This window comes from Spea bombifrons, chromosome 2 (assembly GCF_027358695.1).
Source record: "Spea bombifrons isolate aSpeBom1 chromosome 2, aSpeBom1.2.pri, whole genome shotgun sequence".
In the NCBI taxonomy this organism is placed as follows: domain Eukaryota; kingdom Metazoa; phylum Chordata; class Amphibia; order Anura; family Pelobatidae; genus Spea; species Spea bombifrons.
The window spans coordinates 57,327,678-57,343,247 of record NC_071088.1 but is presented as its reverse complement, the minus strand read 5'-3'; the positions used below and the strand labels follow the sequence as shown (position 1 = coordinate 57,343,247).

The following is a 15,570-nucleotide window of genomic DNA, read 5'->3' as shown; positions in this document are numbered from 1 at the left end:
GGCACGAGCCATAGGTACCATACCCTAGCTACGCCTCTGAAGCAGAGTTTCACTTGGAGACTCCACGTCAAACACTGAAGGTTCCCAAGTATCATTATTCCTTAGAACGTGAAACCTATGCTCACATCATATCAGACAAATAATGGAAACAGTACTCAGTGACTCATTAAAAAAATCTTTATGTATGTACATCATCAATTGAAAACAATAGGACAGTTTACTTAACAACCACAATACTTTTTTTCAGTTCTCATGTTAACTCTTACGGTGTAAGGAACGGTTGTAAATCACCAATGAATAACTGCTAAATTGGAAGGCTTCCGCATTCTGGATGATGCCACAGTTTACAACACAAATAGCAAAGAACGTTCAAATCCACAACTTTGACCCCTTATTAATATATATACTATTTAACTTTGGTTCATAATTGTGAAGTGTACTTACGTTGTAGATTGTAAGCTTGTGAGCTGTTCTCTCTCTATCTTATGCATCATTTGTCTTGAGTATTTCATATCCCACGCAATATGTTAAGCGCATTTACTTTACATATTGTATGGCAGACTATTGCATTGCATGAACAATTATATCAATTACACAAAGGAAGCCAACTTTAAAATAAAAATGTGTGTTTTAAGTGAAAAATCTTATTTTTTAATATTATATATTAGAACATCTACTTTATTTTTAATTTGTGTGTCTTCAAATTTCTGAGTTCGCTTACCAAAAATAGAGTACAACTTCATTATAAAGTCATCATTAACACAAGTAACACAAGGCATACTGTTTACTACTTTTTGTTTCTTTTCTTACAGAGAATTTATTTTTAATTTCAGTTTGACAGAGGTAAAAGTTACTAACAGCTCTATCAAATTTACCACTTGCACATGTGACAGAGACAGACTGTTAACACTTCACCCTTGTAGTTAGCGTTCTATAGGAAGACTATGGCATAATGTACATCTAGATCATGATCACTCTAAAATATGTATTTATCTATTTTTATGAAGAACCCAAAAGAATCTGTGAATCCACCTCTATCTCCATATCTCGTACACTTTTACGTATTCCACCATCTGCAGCACGAGTAAAGTCTCCAGAACTTAGTAGAAAGCAGGAAGCTGTTGACTTATTTTTGTCTTTAGCACTGGTGTGTCTCATTAACTGTTTTTCTTCTAGTGGAATAAACTGGGGTGAGTCACTTTGATCTTCATCCGTCACAACTGCATTGGCATCGCCATTCTGTTTGGAATCTAACAAACAGAAATGCATATTTTATTGAAAATCGTAAAATAATTCCCAATCCAAACAAAAAACATGCTTAGTATGATGTAAATCAATCCACAATACTGGTGTTCTAAGTAATCGCTTGGAGTATTATAACACAGAATACATTGTTGCCGCTCATGTGGAAATCGCTCGGAGGCCAATGTAGCTTGCAAAATCCAATCTATGTATCCTGGCAAAGTACAGACCACTCATCTTTAAACAGCCAGCTAACCTTTAAATACATTTTGTTTTTCGAATAGAAGCCAAACCAACTTTTACCTCCCATTTGAACTTTCAGAAAACTAAAAAGTGTATTTACTGAGATGCACCTTATTTTCTGTACCTGTCCCACTGACAGTTGATGGGCAGCTGATGCCAGGTCCTAACAAAGCAAGAACCCCTCACTATTCTTGTTACTTTTGGGGGATGGGTTCTTTTGAAGACATCAAAGTTATTTTTAAAATGTACGGTAAGGTTAAATAAATAAATATTTTCATTACTAACAGAGCATTAACAAGGCCTATATACAGACCATAATTAAAGTGGGTATTGTCATAATAAAAACTCTACATGAAACCATAGAAAATAAAAACTATGTGCATAAATCAATACAATGGGATTGTCGTAAAACCAGTTATTGCTAGAAGACAATATCTGTCCAAATGTTTACATACTTAGTAATATTTTATCTCTTATGAAATTCATTACGCTCATTATGCTTTTGTGATCCACATGAAATGTCTGACATCTAACCAGTTTTCTATACTCAATCACAGGTAGGTTAATAATATGCTTTAATCACTAGACATATATGGTAAAAGAATATATACCGTATTTTTCGCTCCATAAGACGCAGTTTTTTTCCTCCCAAAGGATGAAAAATCAGCCGCGTCTTATGGAGTGAAGATGCAGGCAGGGAGGGGGGGGGCATATACTCACCAAAAGCGCACCGGGTGCCGCTCATCAGGGGGTGCCAACTTGCCGGCACCCGGCACCCCTCCAGAGACGGACAGTAATGTCCGCCGCTGGAGGAGCAGGCTTGCAAGAGAGCGGTATCGGAGGTCTTTAACAGACCTCCGGCTCCCTTGAGTGATTTTAAGCCGGTTCCCTTGAACCGGCTTAATATCACTCAAGGGAGCCGGAGGTCTGTTAAAGACCTCCGATACTGCTCCCTTGCGATCCGCGCGGCAACTGCTGCTGTGGGCGCGGCTTCAGTGCCGCCGGGATCTGACAACAAACCCCGGCGGCACTGAAGCCGCGCCCACAGTGCCCTCTGACCCGGAAGAAGACAGAAGAAGAGGAGCGAAGAGGAGGATTGCTGTAAGAAGAAGACTGCTGTAAGAAGAAAAGAGGTAGAAAAGAAGGTAGGAAATCATTCAGTAAGACTGAGTGACAGTGAGAGTGGATTGGTATGTGTGGAATCTGTGGATTGGTATATGTGTGGATTGGTATGTGTGGAATCTGTGGATTGGTAATGATGGTTCTTAATGCTGCTGTTGGCTATTGTTCATGTTAAGTTATTCAGTTATTGTAATAAATATTTTAGCCCATTTTTTAGCTCAAAATATTTTTTCCTTTTTTTTCTCCTCTAAAATCTAGGTGCGTCTTATCAGCAGGTGCGTCTTATAGAGCGAAAAATACGGTATTTATTTTTACCATATACACTAGGCAAAGCAAATATCTAGTTCTATGTATGGTGTTCCTTGGTGTGTCTATAATTTAATCTATTGTTTGTGTTACAGACATCACTCCCCATACTGTGCCTTGGGCCTGGTGCACCACAGGTGGGAAGGCGGGCCTGCAAAGAAAGAACTGTGGCTCTTTTGGCGCAATACTACATGCTCTATACTGATTTATCCCATTACCCAAAACAGTTTCCATCAACCCATTAAAGATGAAGGCCAGCCATAGTTACCAGAATGGAGCACAGGTTATATGCCAGACATACTATCAATGCTCCAAATCCAATGTCATATTTTATGTGCTCATATGTGAAGGGACATATCTGGACAATCTACTGAAGCAAATAACTGGGCTTTTTTTGTCCCTGATCGGTCTATCAAGATCTGCGAGTTATGAAAGTACTTTTAAATGTCTATGACTAATGAGATAGGAATCTCACCAAGATTAAAAACTTAATCTTTATTCAATATCCAGTAATTAAATTTGCTGAATATTGTTGCAATAAAAAGTTTTACAAAAAAAAATAGGTTTGGTTATACAATGTAATACATACAACACTAGGAAAACCAATGACTAATACTCTTGTCTGTTAGATGTGTTACATTATAATTCATTTTGTTTGGAGAATAAAAAGAAGCAACAAAATGTCCTGATGAAAGTCTATAAATAAAAAGACTGAAACGTTGACCTGAAAAACGGAGTTTCGTGGAATTATTTAAAACAAGTCCCAGGAGTGCCGGTAACTACTTTTGGAATCTATATATATATATATATGTGTAAGCTCGTTTGAGCATGGCCCTCCTCACCTGTTGTACCTGTAAGTCAAATTGTTATGTTACATACTACTTGTTGTGTCCTGTCCACCCATTGTACAGCGCTATGGAATTTGATGGCGCTATATAAAACAATAAATAATAAGAATATATATACACACATCATTGTAATCTAAAGAACATTGCAATACACATATACCTACCAAGAAGTTCAAGCCTCATAGACAAAAAAAAAAAAAACATTGCAGGAGGAAAGAGGGACTTGGTCCCAAAGAAGAACTGTGCCTCTTCAAGAGGGACACTTGGGAAATATTCCATCTAGGGTTCTGCAAGCTCCAAGGAAAAAGCAGATTATATTTTACATTATTTTCATTACAATAAAACATATATAACCAGAGGATGTAAAGTGAATGTATTATTCACAGTAATTTCCCTAACGTACCCTGTTATTCTGTGCTAAAAGATGTTTATTTATTTGTAGATGCCAGCATTATCTTAAAATGGAGGGTCATCCAACGGGGAACTGCATGCAAAGGGCATCACATTGGCCTTTACTTAAATTCATAGTAACTTTGTATAACATACAAACCCAGGCACCCACACAAACATACCCAGATATTCAAACTAACACAACCAGTCATACACATACTAACATCGCCAAAGGCATATTTTCACACACTAAAATACCCCCCCACACACACACCCACAAACTTACCCAGGCACTCAAACTAACATACCTTGACATTGACACATACCAAACATACCAAAAGATGCATGCTCACACAATAAAAAACCCAGACACAGATTAATATACAGACACATAGACTAACATACCCAGACTTTCACTTTCACTAACATACACTTAGACGCATGTTTGCTCACTAATATACCCAGATATACATGCTGACATACATGCAGACACACATGCATACACTAACATAAATACCCAAACAGACACTAACATACATACCCAGCCACACACTAACATACAGACACACACACTAAAATACTCAGGCACACATATAGACAGACATACAGATGTAGCCAGGCAGACACACACTAACATGCATACCCAGACAAACACTAACATACACACGGCTCACTTACCTTGCAAGCCTCAGCCTGTGCTTGACACTGTAAATTGCCGTGCTACCCCTCCCCTATGGGGTCGCGTGAACCCGCATCCTCCAGGAAGTTGGAAGATAAAGAGGTAAGTCCAGATCTCAGGACTCGCTTTACCCCTATTTTTGTGGCAAGCCTCCGTCTATCTCTGCGGGGAGGGGTAATTGCCCCCTGGATCGGCCCATGGCATAGTATGGTTTCTAACATGCAAACTAATATTTCATGCTGAATTTTATCCTTACCCATTTTGAGAATTTATGAGGTACAACACTAACATTTATGAGGTATTATTATTATTATAGTTTATTTATAAAGCACCGACAGATTCTGCAACGCTGTACAAAGAAGAAAATGTTACAGATAAGGACAAGTACAATACAGCAATTGACATACGGAATGAAGGGCCCTGTTCCCACAGAACTGCGCGAGATAAGTCCTGTAGGCGGGCATGGGAGGAGGGAGCATAGGTAGAGGGGAGTGGCGTTAGTGAGAGCTTTGTAGGCTAGAGTGAGTATATGAATTTAATTCTGCTATGGATGGGGAGCCAGTGGAGGGACTCGCAGAGAGGTGCGGCAGATGCAGAGCGTCGGGTGAGATAGATTAGTCTGGCAGAGGCATTGAGGACAGACTGGAGAGGGTATAGTCGGGAGAGATGGAGGCCGGTAGGTAGGTTGTTGCAGTAGTCGAGACGGGAGATTGCAGTCGCTGCTGGCAGTCAGGAATGGACGAATTTTGGAAATGTTGTGTAATTTGTTGTGGCAGGATTTAGAGAGTGATTTGATGTGAGGGATAAAAGATAGGTTTGAGTCTAGGGTTACTCCGAGGCAGAGGACTTGTGGTGAGGGACAGATAGTGGTACCGTCGACAGTGATAGAAAGGTTAGAGAGGGGAATAGAGTTAGAGGGAGGGATCAGAAGGAGCTCAGTCTTAGACATATTTATCTTGAGGTGGTGAGAGGCCATCCAGGAAGAGATGCCAGATCTGAGAGAGGACAGATGCAGAGAGATTGGGGGTGGAGAGATAGATTTGTGTGTCTCCTGCATAGAGGTGGCATTTGAAGCCAAAGCTGTCGATAAGTTTTCCGAGTGAGGCAGTGTAGATGGAGAATAGTAGAGAATCCAGGACAGGACCCTGACGTACTCCAACAGACAGAGGCATTGAATCAGGAGGAGTCACCGGCAAAAGACACAGATAAGGATCTGTTGGAAAGATATGAGTTAATCCAGGAGAGAGCAGTGTCATGAAGGCCAAGAGAGCTGAGAGTCTGTAGGAGGGGGGGTCGACAGTGTCGAAAGCAGCAGAGAGGTCAAGTAAGATTAGGATAGAGTACTGGCCATTGTTTCCAGCAGATAGAAGGTCGTTTGTGACCTTGGTGTGAGCAGTTTTAGTGCTGTGGTCCAGAAACCAGATTGCAGGGTGTCAAGCAGGGAGTTTGAGGACAGAAAGTGGTTTAGACGGTCATAGACTAGTTTTATTAAGAGTTTGGATGTTATTGAAAATAGTGATATGGGACGGTAGTTACCAGGGGATGGGAATATGCCAGTAGAGAGTGTGGAGTTGATGATGTGAGTGAGGGCAGGAGTAAGGCTAGAGTGATGGAATTAGGTATGATAGGATGGGATCGAGGGGGCATGTAGTGAGGTCTGAGGAAGACAGTAGAGGGGGAAGAAGCGGAGAGAGGAGTTGATCGTAGAAAGAGGAGGAACGTAGAGACCATGCACTGGAATTTTGTTGCGGATGGATTGTGGTTTTTTTGGAAATAGTCTGCAAGATCTTGGGCACTAAAGGCAGATGAGGGAGGTGGTGTGGGTGAGGTGAGGAGAGAGTGGAAGGTGGAGAAAAGTCATTTGGGGTTGGAGGAAAGAGATGAAATGAGGGAAGAAAAGTATGTTTGTTTAGCTAGCTGAAGGGCAGCTGTGTGAGCGTGGAGGATGAATTTATAGTGGTTGTAGTCAGCTTCGGAGCGAGATTTCCTCCAGACACGCTCAGCAGTGCGGGAGCATTTTTGTAAATAGCGTGTCTGCCTTGAGTGCCAGGTGCTTGAGTGAAGCTGACGACGTGGAGCTTTGGGAAGTTGAGGGGGAGCAAGTGTGTCAAGTGAAGTTATAGTGTTATAGTGTGCTATGGCAAGGTCAGGGCAGGTTATAGTAGAAGTCTGAGAAATGCCAAGTTGAATCAGATGAGAAAATTGGAGAGAATCAACATCGCGCAGATTTCTACAGGTGCGGAGGCGAGGAGGAAGGGAAGTAGGTTTAGGTGTTAGTGTAAGATTGTAGGGGAGGAGATGGTGATTGGAAATGGGGGAGGGGCGGCAGGTGAACTCTGATATGAAGCAGAGATTAGAAAATACCAGGTCAATGCAGTGTCCATGATTGTGAGTAGGGGATAGAGAAGATTGTAGGAGACCAAAGGAGGATGTGAGAGAAATAAGTTTAGAGGCAGCAGGGGAGGGTGGGTATAACACTAATATTTTTCCTTACATTTTACAAAACATGCATACCCAAAACAATGGCACACAAAAACAACTTAAGCAAGTTTGTCCCACACAGAGGCGTATCTACTGAAAATAGCGCCTATGGCAAGCACTGAAATTGCACCCCTGTCCAAATATCTAAAACCCATTTACTAGCCCCTGCTGCCCATATATATATATATAAATATTAGTCCCTGCTGCCGATAGTGGGTATAGATCAACACACAAACCCAGATCAACTGAAATTCACTTGTGATCTCAGCACTGAAGGTATATATCAAATAAACAGAATCAGACATACAAGTCCTGTATTTGCAGGTATACAATAAATATATGAAACGTAGCATCGCAGGTATAGATCCACTGAATAAGACATATTAACCCTGTATTTGCAGGTACACATAAATAATGTATGGAAACATAGCATAGCAGATATGGATCTACAGAATAACACAAAAACCCAGCTTTGCAGGTAAAGATCAACTGGAATTCACATAAAAACACGGCATTAAAGGTATATTTAAAACCCCCTAAATTACAGGCATAGATCACAGGTTGCACACCCCAAAGCCAGCCCTGGCGTCCACACTGCCCACATAGAACCTGGCCAGCACCCAGATTACACACATAAGATTTGCAATCTTTGTCCCCAAATAGCCCAGCACAAGTCAACTTTGTCCCCAAACAGTCCGGCCATTGCCATCTTTGTCCCATATACACCCTGCCTGTGCCATCTTTGTCCCCAAGGCTCAAATCTCCTGCTAGTGCCATCTTTGCCCTTCCACAATTATACATCTATGATACGCAAACACTTTTACAGTCACTCACTAATTCACACTTTAATTCAGACAACTCATCCACACATTAACTCATGCTCTCCCTCATTCAGACAATTCATCCACACATTAACTCATGCTCGCAATGCATCCACACATTAACTCATGCTCTCCTTCATTCAGACAATTCATCCACACATTAACTCATGCTCTCCCTGATTCAGACAATACATTCACATATTAACTCATGCTCTCCCTCATTCAGACAACTCATCCACACATTAACTCATGCTCTCCCTCATTCAGACAATACATTCACATATTAACTCATGCTCTCTCTCATTCACTCAATGCATCAACACATTAATGCACACTCTTTACTTATATCTACCCCCTCTCCCTCCCTTATCACTTTCTACCGCCCTCTCCCTCCCCTATCACTTTCTACCCCCCCATCTCCCTCCCTTATGAGTTTCTACCCCCTCTCCCTCCCTTATCACTTTCTACCCCCTCTCCCTCCCTTATCACTTTCTACCCCCCTCTCCCTCCCTTATCACTTTTTACACCCCTCTCCCTCCCCCTACCCACTATATACCCTCCCCCCCCCCTCACCTTGAAGTCCAGCGACGGGAGCACGATGCTGCTGTCTTCCTGCACCGCTCGCTGGTGCCCGCTGCTTCACTGCTGAGCGCCGTAATATGACGTCATATTTCGTTGCCCAGCAGTGAAGCAGCGGGCACCAGCGAGCGGCTTTTAAACGCTGTCTTCTTTTTTTTGATGCGGGGAGAACGAGGGGCGCCGAGCGGTTGCTAGGCGCCCCTCTCTCTCCTCCGCATCAGTGTTTAAAAGCCGCTCGCTGGTGCCAGCATATTGCGGCGCTCTGCATGAAATGTCGGCACCGGGACGGAGGTAGAGGGCTCGTGGAGGAGAATGAGGGGCGCCGAGCGGTTGCTAGGCGCCCCTCTCTCTCCTCCGCATCCAAAAAAAAAAAAAACGGCATTTAAAAGCTGCTCACCGGCGCCCCCCTTGAGATGGCGCCCATGGCACGTGCCATAGCTGCTATAACCTATATACGCCTCTGGTCCCACACCTCACCAAAGCCTTTTGTTTCTCTTTTTATTCATATTTCCGTATTTGCTCGAATATAGGATGAGATTTTTTTAGAAGAAATGCCCTGCAAAATACCCCTTGTCTTATATTCAGGCGCAGACAACCTCCGCTGCTGCTCGGCACTTCTGCCGGGGTTTCTATGGCGGAGCGCCGGCATGACATGGCCTTCCGTTGCTCCGCCATAGAAGCCCCAGTTTTTTAGTCTAATGAACAGGAATACATGTATTTTAACATTTTTGGTTTCTCTTATGCAGTTAGTCCTGCTTTTGACAGGATATGTTTTATCCAAAAATTTGGAAAACCAATAGCCATTTTAATGTCCCCCCTGAAGCATATCAGAGGGCAGAGAGGCATATCTATCTAAGTAAGGTGCATTATGAATTACATAATGTACCTTACTTAGATAGATATGCCACTCTGCCCTCTGATATGCTTCATGCCCCCAGACATGCTCCATGCCCCCAGATATCCAACTCTGCCCCCTAGATATGCCCCTCTGCTCCCCAGATATGCCACTCTGCCCTCCAGATATGCCACTCTGCTCTCCAGATATGCCACTCTGCCCTCCAGATATGCCACTCTGCTCTCCAGATATGCCACTCTGCCCTCCAGATATGCCACTCTGCTCCACTGATATGCTTTATACCCCAGATATGCTTTATACCCCCAGATATGCCATTCTGCCCCCAAAATATGCCACTCTGCTCCCATGATATGCCCCTTTGCTCCCCTGATAATTCACATACCCCTCTGATATGCCATTCTGCCCCCAGACTTACCTATGCATCCCTAGACTTGCCACCCGTGCGCCACTCTATCCAGACCCTCTTGAGAACTCTCGAGTACTGCATTCAACCATGCAGGTCAAAGAAGCCCAGCTCACTAATCACAATGTGATTAGTAAATTAAAATAAAAAAAATAATTAAAAAAATGAAAAAAAATTGGTAACGTCAAAATAATCTCCCACTGTCACAAAAAAGTCCATATATATATATATATATATATACATACACACAAAAGTTTTTTATGAGCCTTTCCCACAATTATATCTATATATAATATCTTCACAAAACTTGTCATATATTTTAACTCTTTCTAAATATTGCACTTTGTTAATTCCTTTTAAGCATTTAAACATTTATTTTTCATCACTCCTCTCTCTTCTTTTTTCCAAACTATAAATATTAAGATCCCTTAGTATTTCCTGGTAATTTTAATTATGCAAATTATTCATCTGAACTTTCCCAATGGGTCAATATCCTCCTGGAGAACTGTGCACAATACTTTAAATGACACCTGACCGAAGACCTGTAAAGGGACATATCCACCTCCCTCTGCCTGCTGCTAATGCCTCTAGTTATACATCCCAGCACCCGACCTTTTCCTATGCTTTACTGCTTCACCTGCTTATCTTTAAGTCATTACAAAAAATTACCCCTAATTACCTATCTTTTCTTTTCACTGACCCAGTGTTCACGATGCTATCTACTGCCTCAGGATTTTTACGTCCCAAGTGCTTTATTTTAAAATTATCAACATTAAACTGCAGCTGCCACACTCCACTTTTCTTCTAATTTACTTAAATAATTTGCCATTTGACTTGCTCCACCTAGAAGGTATACCTTGTTGCAGAATTTTGTATTATCTGGAAAAAGACATAGCTTACCATTAAGACCATCTGTAATTACACTAATAAAAATATTAAAATGTATGGGTATGGGTCCCAGTAGTGTGCCTTGTGGTACCCCATTAGCAACAAGTCCTCTGAATATACACTATTTACTACAACCTTCTGCCTCCTGTCACTCAACCATTCCCCAACCAATTCAACTATTTTGACATCCAAACCCAAGAGACTACAGTTTATACGTTTTCTATTAATGCATTAATGAAATCTAAATAGTCTATATCAACAACTCCTCCCTGGTGTATTATGTTAGTTATTAAAAAATAAATTAAGTTAGTTCGACAGTATCTCCCTGTAGTAAACCCGTGCTGCTTTTGATCATACCAAACCATTTACTTCCAGGTATTTAGCAAGCCTATCCTTTTGCATGGTTTAAATTAATTTGCCAACTACTGAAGTAAGACTTACTGGTCTGCAGTTGGCTGAGTCTTCCCTGCTACCTTTTTTTGTGAAGTGGTACTAAAGTTGCCAAATTCTAGTCCAACAATGGTTTTGCCTGGACACTTTGCAGCTCTTTTAATAACTTTGTATCCCATCGGGTCCCATGGATCTGTCTGTTTTTACTTTGGAGAAGTAGAACTCCTTCCTCTAAAAACACACCTGATTTACATGTCACCCCATTTCTCTTTGATAACAAGGGTCCCTCACCTTCATCTTACTCTGTAAAAACAGAACAGAAATATTTATTATATGTTACATATTGGGCATCCAAGTTTTCTGTATGCTATGGAGAAAAGCCATGTCAAAAACTTAAGTATTTCCATCATTATGCCTTGCTATATTTTATCTCTACTCTCTGGTGAAGTAAATTACGCCAACAACGCATGTTTACAACTGTACAGTTGCTAGTTAAGAAGTGACCCACATTCTGCTGGACTCCACTGCGGTATAATAGCCCTTTTAGGCCAAAAGTCTTAAAAACAATTTTAATTATTGAAAAACAAAAGCACAAGCTACGATTTGTTTTCTGATAAAATTTAATAATGTTGAAAGATGTATTTTTTTCTAAAGGTGCTAATTGTTTTAAGGAATCATTTGCATTGTATTCCAACACACAATGGTTAGAAGACAAAGCTCTATTAGGTATTTTGACTAGTTGACATACAATACATTCTGCATGTAGTATTAAGCCTTTCAACAGCAGAAATATAGGCTACAACTGTAAATAAATTAGAGCATTTTTTTCAGGTTTTAGAAGCATAGTTAGATCCTTTTCTCCCACAATTTCTCTATGCGACAAGCAAACACACCATCAATGTTTATGCCACCTGTTGTAAATAATTTGTTGTCTTACCTGATCTCTTCTTCTCTGTCATTTCTTCTGCAGCCAGTGGGCAGGTGTCACTTTGGGTACTGTTGTGATGTGAGTTGTCTTCCGATTGAAGCGTGGTTGGAGAGTCTAACTGAGTGGATTTTGGAACGTGTTTCTTTTTCTTCTTTGGGAGTTTTTGTTTGGCCATAGCCAATGAATAATACATCCCAAAATTATTCACAATGACTGGAACAGGCATGGCAATTGTAAGCACTCCAGCCAGTGCACAAAGTGCACCCACCAGCATACCAGACCATGTCTGTGGATACATATCTCCATACCCCAATGTGGTCATGGTCACTACCGCCCACCAGAACCCTATTGGAATATTTTTGAAGTGTATGTGTTTTGTCAAACTGGGGTCCGTTGTTTCTGCACCTAATCTCTCTGCATAGTAAATCATGGTGGCAAAAATGAGAACTCCTAAAGCCAAAAATATAATGAGAAGCAGAAACTCATTGGTACTAGCCCGTAGAGTGTGACCCAACACCCTCAGCCCCACAAAGTGTCTGGTTAATTTGAAGATACGCAAAATCCGGACAAAGCGCACAACCCGTAAGAAGCCTAGAGCATCCCTTGCTGCCTTGGAGGACAAACCGCTAAGAGACACCTCCAAGTAAAATGGGAGTATGGCCACAAAGTCGATTATATTCAGCATGTTCTTCACAAAGACCGCTTTGTCTGGGCAGCAAATGATCCTGACCAAGAACTCCAAGGTGAACCAGAACACACAGACCCCCTCAATGTAGTTCAGAACAGGCACTGTGTCCATTTCTGTCACCACTAGTATCTCTGTTATGTTCCCGTCGGTCACTATTTCTGTCACATTCCTTTCCAACAGAAACGCTTCATGAGTTTCCAAACAGAAAGTGGTAATAGACACAAGAATAAAGAAGAGGGATGCAAAGGCCACAAACTGCAAACAAACAGATACAATAATTATAATATGCATATGCAAAGATGCATCAACATGATAACAGTCAATTCTGGGAAGGTGGTAATCTATTTTCTGTGTGTTTCTTCTTGGAAATAAACCTCTAAATTATTTCACCTTGAATGAAGCTTTTTTAATCCAGTTCACTTTGCCTTTGAGCTAACTGGGTAGGCAATGCATTGTGGAATTTATCACAGGACTCAAGGGTATTTAGAAAACTGGACTAGTGCTTAGATTTAGTGACTACCTCACATGTAACAGAACTACACACATATTTGCCAATGTGGATGCGTTTCTGAGGCGTTACCACATCTTTAATTTAACATAACTCTCCATGAGATATAGCTTGCAAACCAGTCTTCATTACTCTTTTAAGATTTCAGTGTGTTGCCAAGCAATGTTTGGCTTCTCTGTGTGTGTTCCTTACTTTGCCAGGAAAAAAACACCAGTAACATGTTTAATAATAATCATCATCATAATAATAACATATCTTTTTACAGCCATTTGTTGTAGTCTACAGATTTCTCACTGTACTGGCTGATGTGCTATATAAATCAATAAGTAATAATTTCTACTCACTTGTGCAATATCACTAAAGCAGAGAGAATCCCATGACTGGAGTTAAAACTCTCCAACTTATTGTTTCTGTGTATGCTCTAGCAAAGAGTTTGAAATCATAGTTTGAGAGTTCCTTCCCAAACCACAAACAAAAATCCAATATTCCTGTTATGTTTGAAGATTTTTTCAGTTCTCAAAACGTAGATTTCCTTGAATAATATAGTGTTTTTTCACAATGCAGTCTAGGACACTATTATATAGTACAATTGCCACTAAGATAAAGACACAATAAATGTTGTACATGTTTAGTACACACTCACGCTATATAGATGGGGTACAGGCGAAACTCACCCGGGCAGCTCTTGATGAATAAGGATCCTCAAACAGCGCCCAAAACCGAGGTTGCCATCGCTTCCAGCAGCCCTTGGACCTGTCCGGCCTCTCATCAATACATAGCAGCTCAGGAGTGGAATCTTTATCTTCATCCCTGTCCTCTGGTTCCACATTCTCGAAAATGTCCAGAGCCTCCTCTGCGTCCCGATGCTGACGGTATGTCATCCAGCAGCAGGGTTCCACATCTGTCTCATCTATCCCCCAAAATGCTAGTTCCTCTTCAAAGAGAGGTCCGCATATATCTGCTGGGCAGTGGAGCTTCCCAGTGCGATAGTAATTGAGGACGTAGGAGAAGATACCAGGATGTCTATCAAAGAAGAATTCGGTCTGTTGAGAGTCAATATCCAACTGGCTACAAGTCTCAGAGTCTGCCAGCCATGCCAAGCGGGTGCCAGGTAGTGTCCGCAGGGTGCTCTTGTAGGTCTCATGCCGGGTGCCCCCCACATTGATGGTAATCTTGCCAGAGTCTTCCCCCTTGGCCATCTCTTCTTTCAGACATGTTTTAGAGGGTGGTTTGTTCCCAGACTTGCGCCCACGGTAGGATGACACACACACCGAACTAATCATAGATTTCTCCGGGTGAGACCCCTCTAGACAGTCTCAGGGTTCTCCAGAGAGACTGTCTGGGGTGTAAGACAGCAAAGCCCCCAAGGCGACCTTCCAACAGGTGATAGAAAGCGAAGAGGAGGAGAGAAATGCAGAGATCAGCGCTTGCTAGGGGAGTGTCTGGGATGATGAGGAGAAATTGTCTCCCGCAATTGGAGAATTCAGACAGCAATCAGGGGACACCAAGGAAAACAAACATACCCGCTGGGGGGGGAGACTAGCGTCCCTTTTTAGACTTAGTATGGGGTTGCTTTTCTTCTGACACTTAGCGTTTACCCTTTAAAGGGGTGATGATAATGAGGGCGCTGTTCCGCCTAGGTACTGAATCAGGTTGTTTTCTCCCAGATGCGCGCTAGAATGGATTGTTTTCAAACGTTTTCGGGTTAGTATTCTGTCTGTCACATGCAATAAATCTGGTCTTTCACAGACACTAAGATTACCTTAGTGAAATACTGAAGTGCTGGGGTTCGTTTCCTTCAGATGTACCAAATTAGTTCTTTCCTTCTCAGCTCAGCAACTGAACAGCGCTCTACCTACCAATTTCTGAATCAGGCCCTTCCCTTTTCCGGATCCTGACCAAGCTAATTTTCCACCCAGATATTGATACAGGTAATCGTGCTCTAGTCTGGTAGGAAGCCGTGGCTGTGGATAGAAAACAAATCTGTTTCCCTTTAACAGGCTGCCGGATCAACAGTTGGTTCCGTGATCTAGACTCTGAAACTAAAACTTAGTAAAGTAAAAAAAACAAAAACCTATACGGCCTCTTTGAGAAAATGTAGTGGCAGGAAAAGCGTGTTTGAACACGGGTTGGTTTGCGTCTCCATCCAAACTAAAGTTAGTCGAATCCTAAAGTGCACTCCAACTGCATAAATACTC

At 41.7% G+C, this 15,570-nt stretch overlaps 1 protein-coding gene across 1 annotated transcript; it reads right to left on the bottom strand.

Moving 5' to 3' along the window:
• Positions 1 to 988: 988 nt before the first annotated feature.
• On the bottom strand, positions 989 to 14,776 carry KCNC4 (potassium voltage-gated channel subfamily C member 4). The gene is made up of 3 exons (XM_053454301.1): positions 14,047 to 14,776; positions 12,186 to 13,119; positions 989 to 1,250 (listed from the first exon to the last, which is right to left on the bottom strand). Exons 1-3 carry the CDS (start codon positions 14,653 to 14,655, stop codon positions 1,000 to 1,002), a joined length of 1,794 nt encoding a protein of 597 aa, XP_053310276.1. The 5' UTR covers positions 14,656 to 14,776; the 3' UTR covers positions 989 to 999.
• Positions 14,777 to 15,570: the final 794 nt, after the last annotated feature.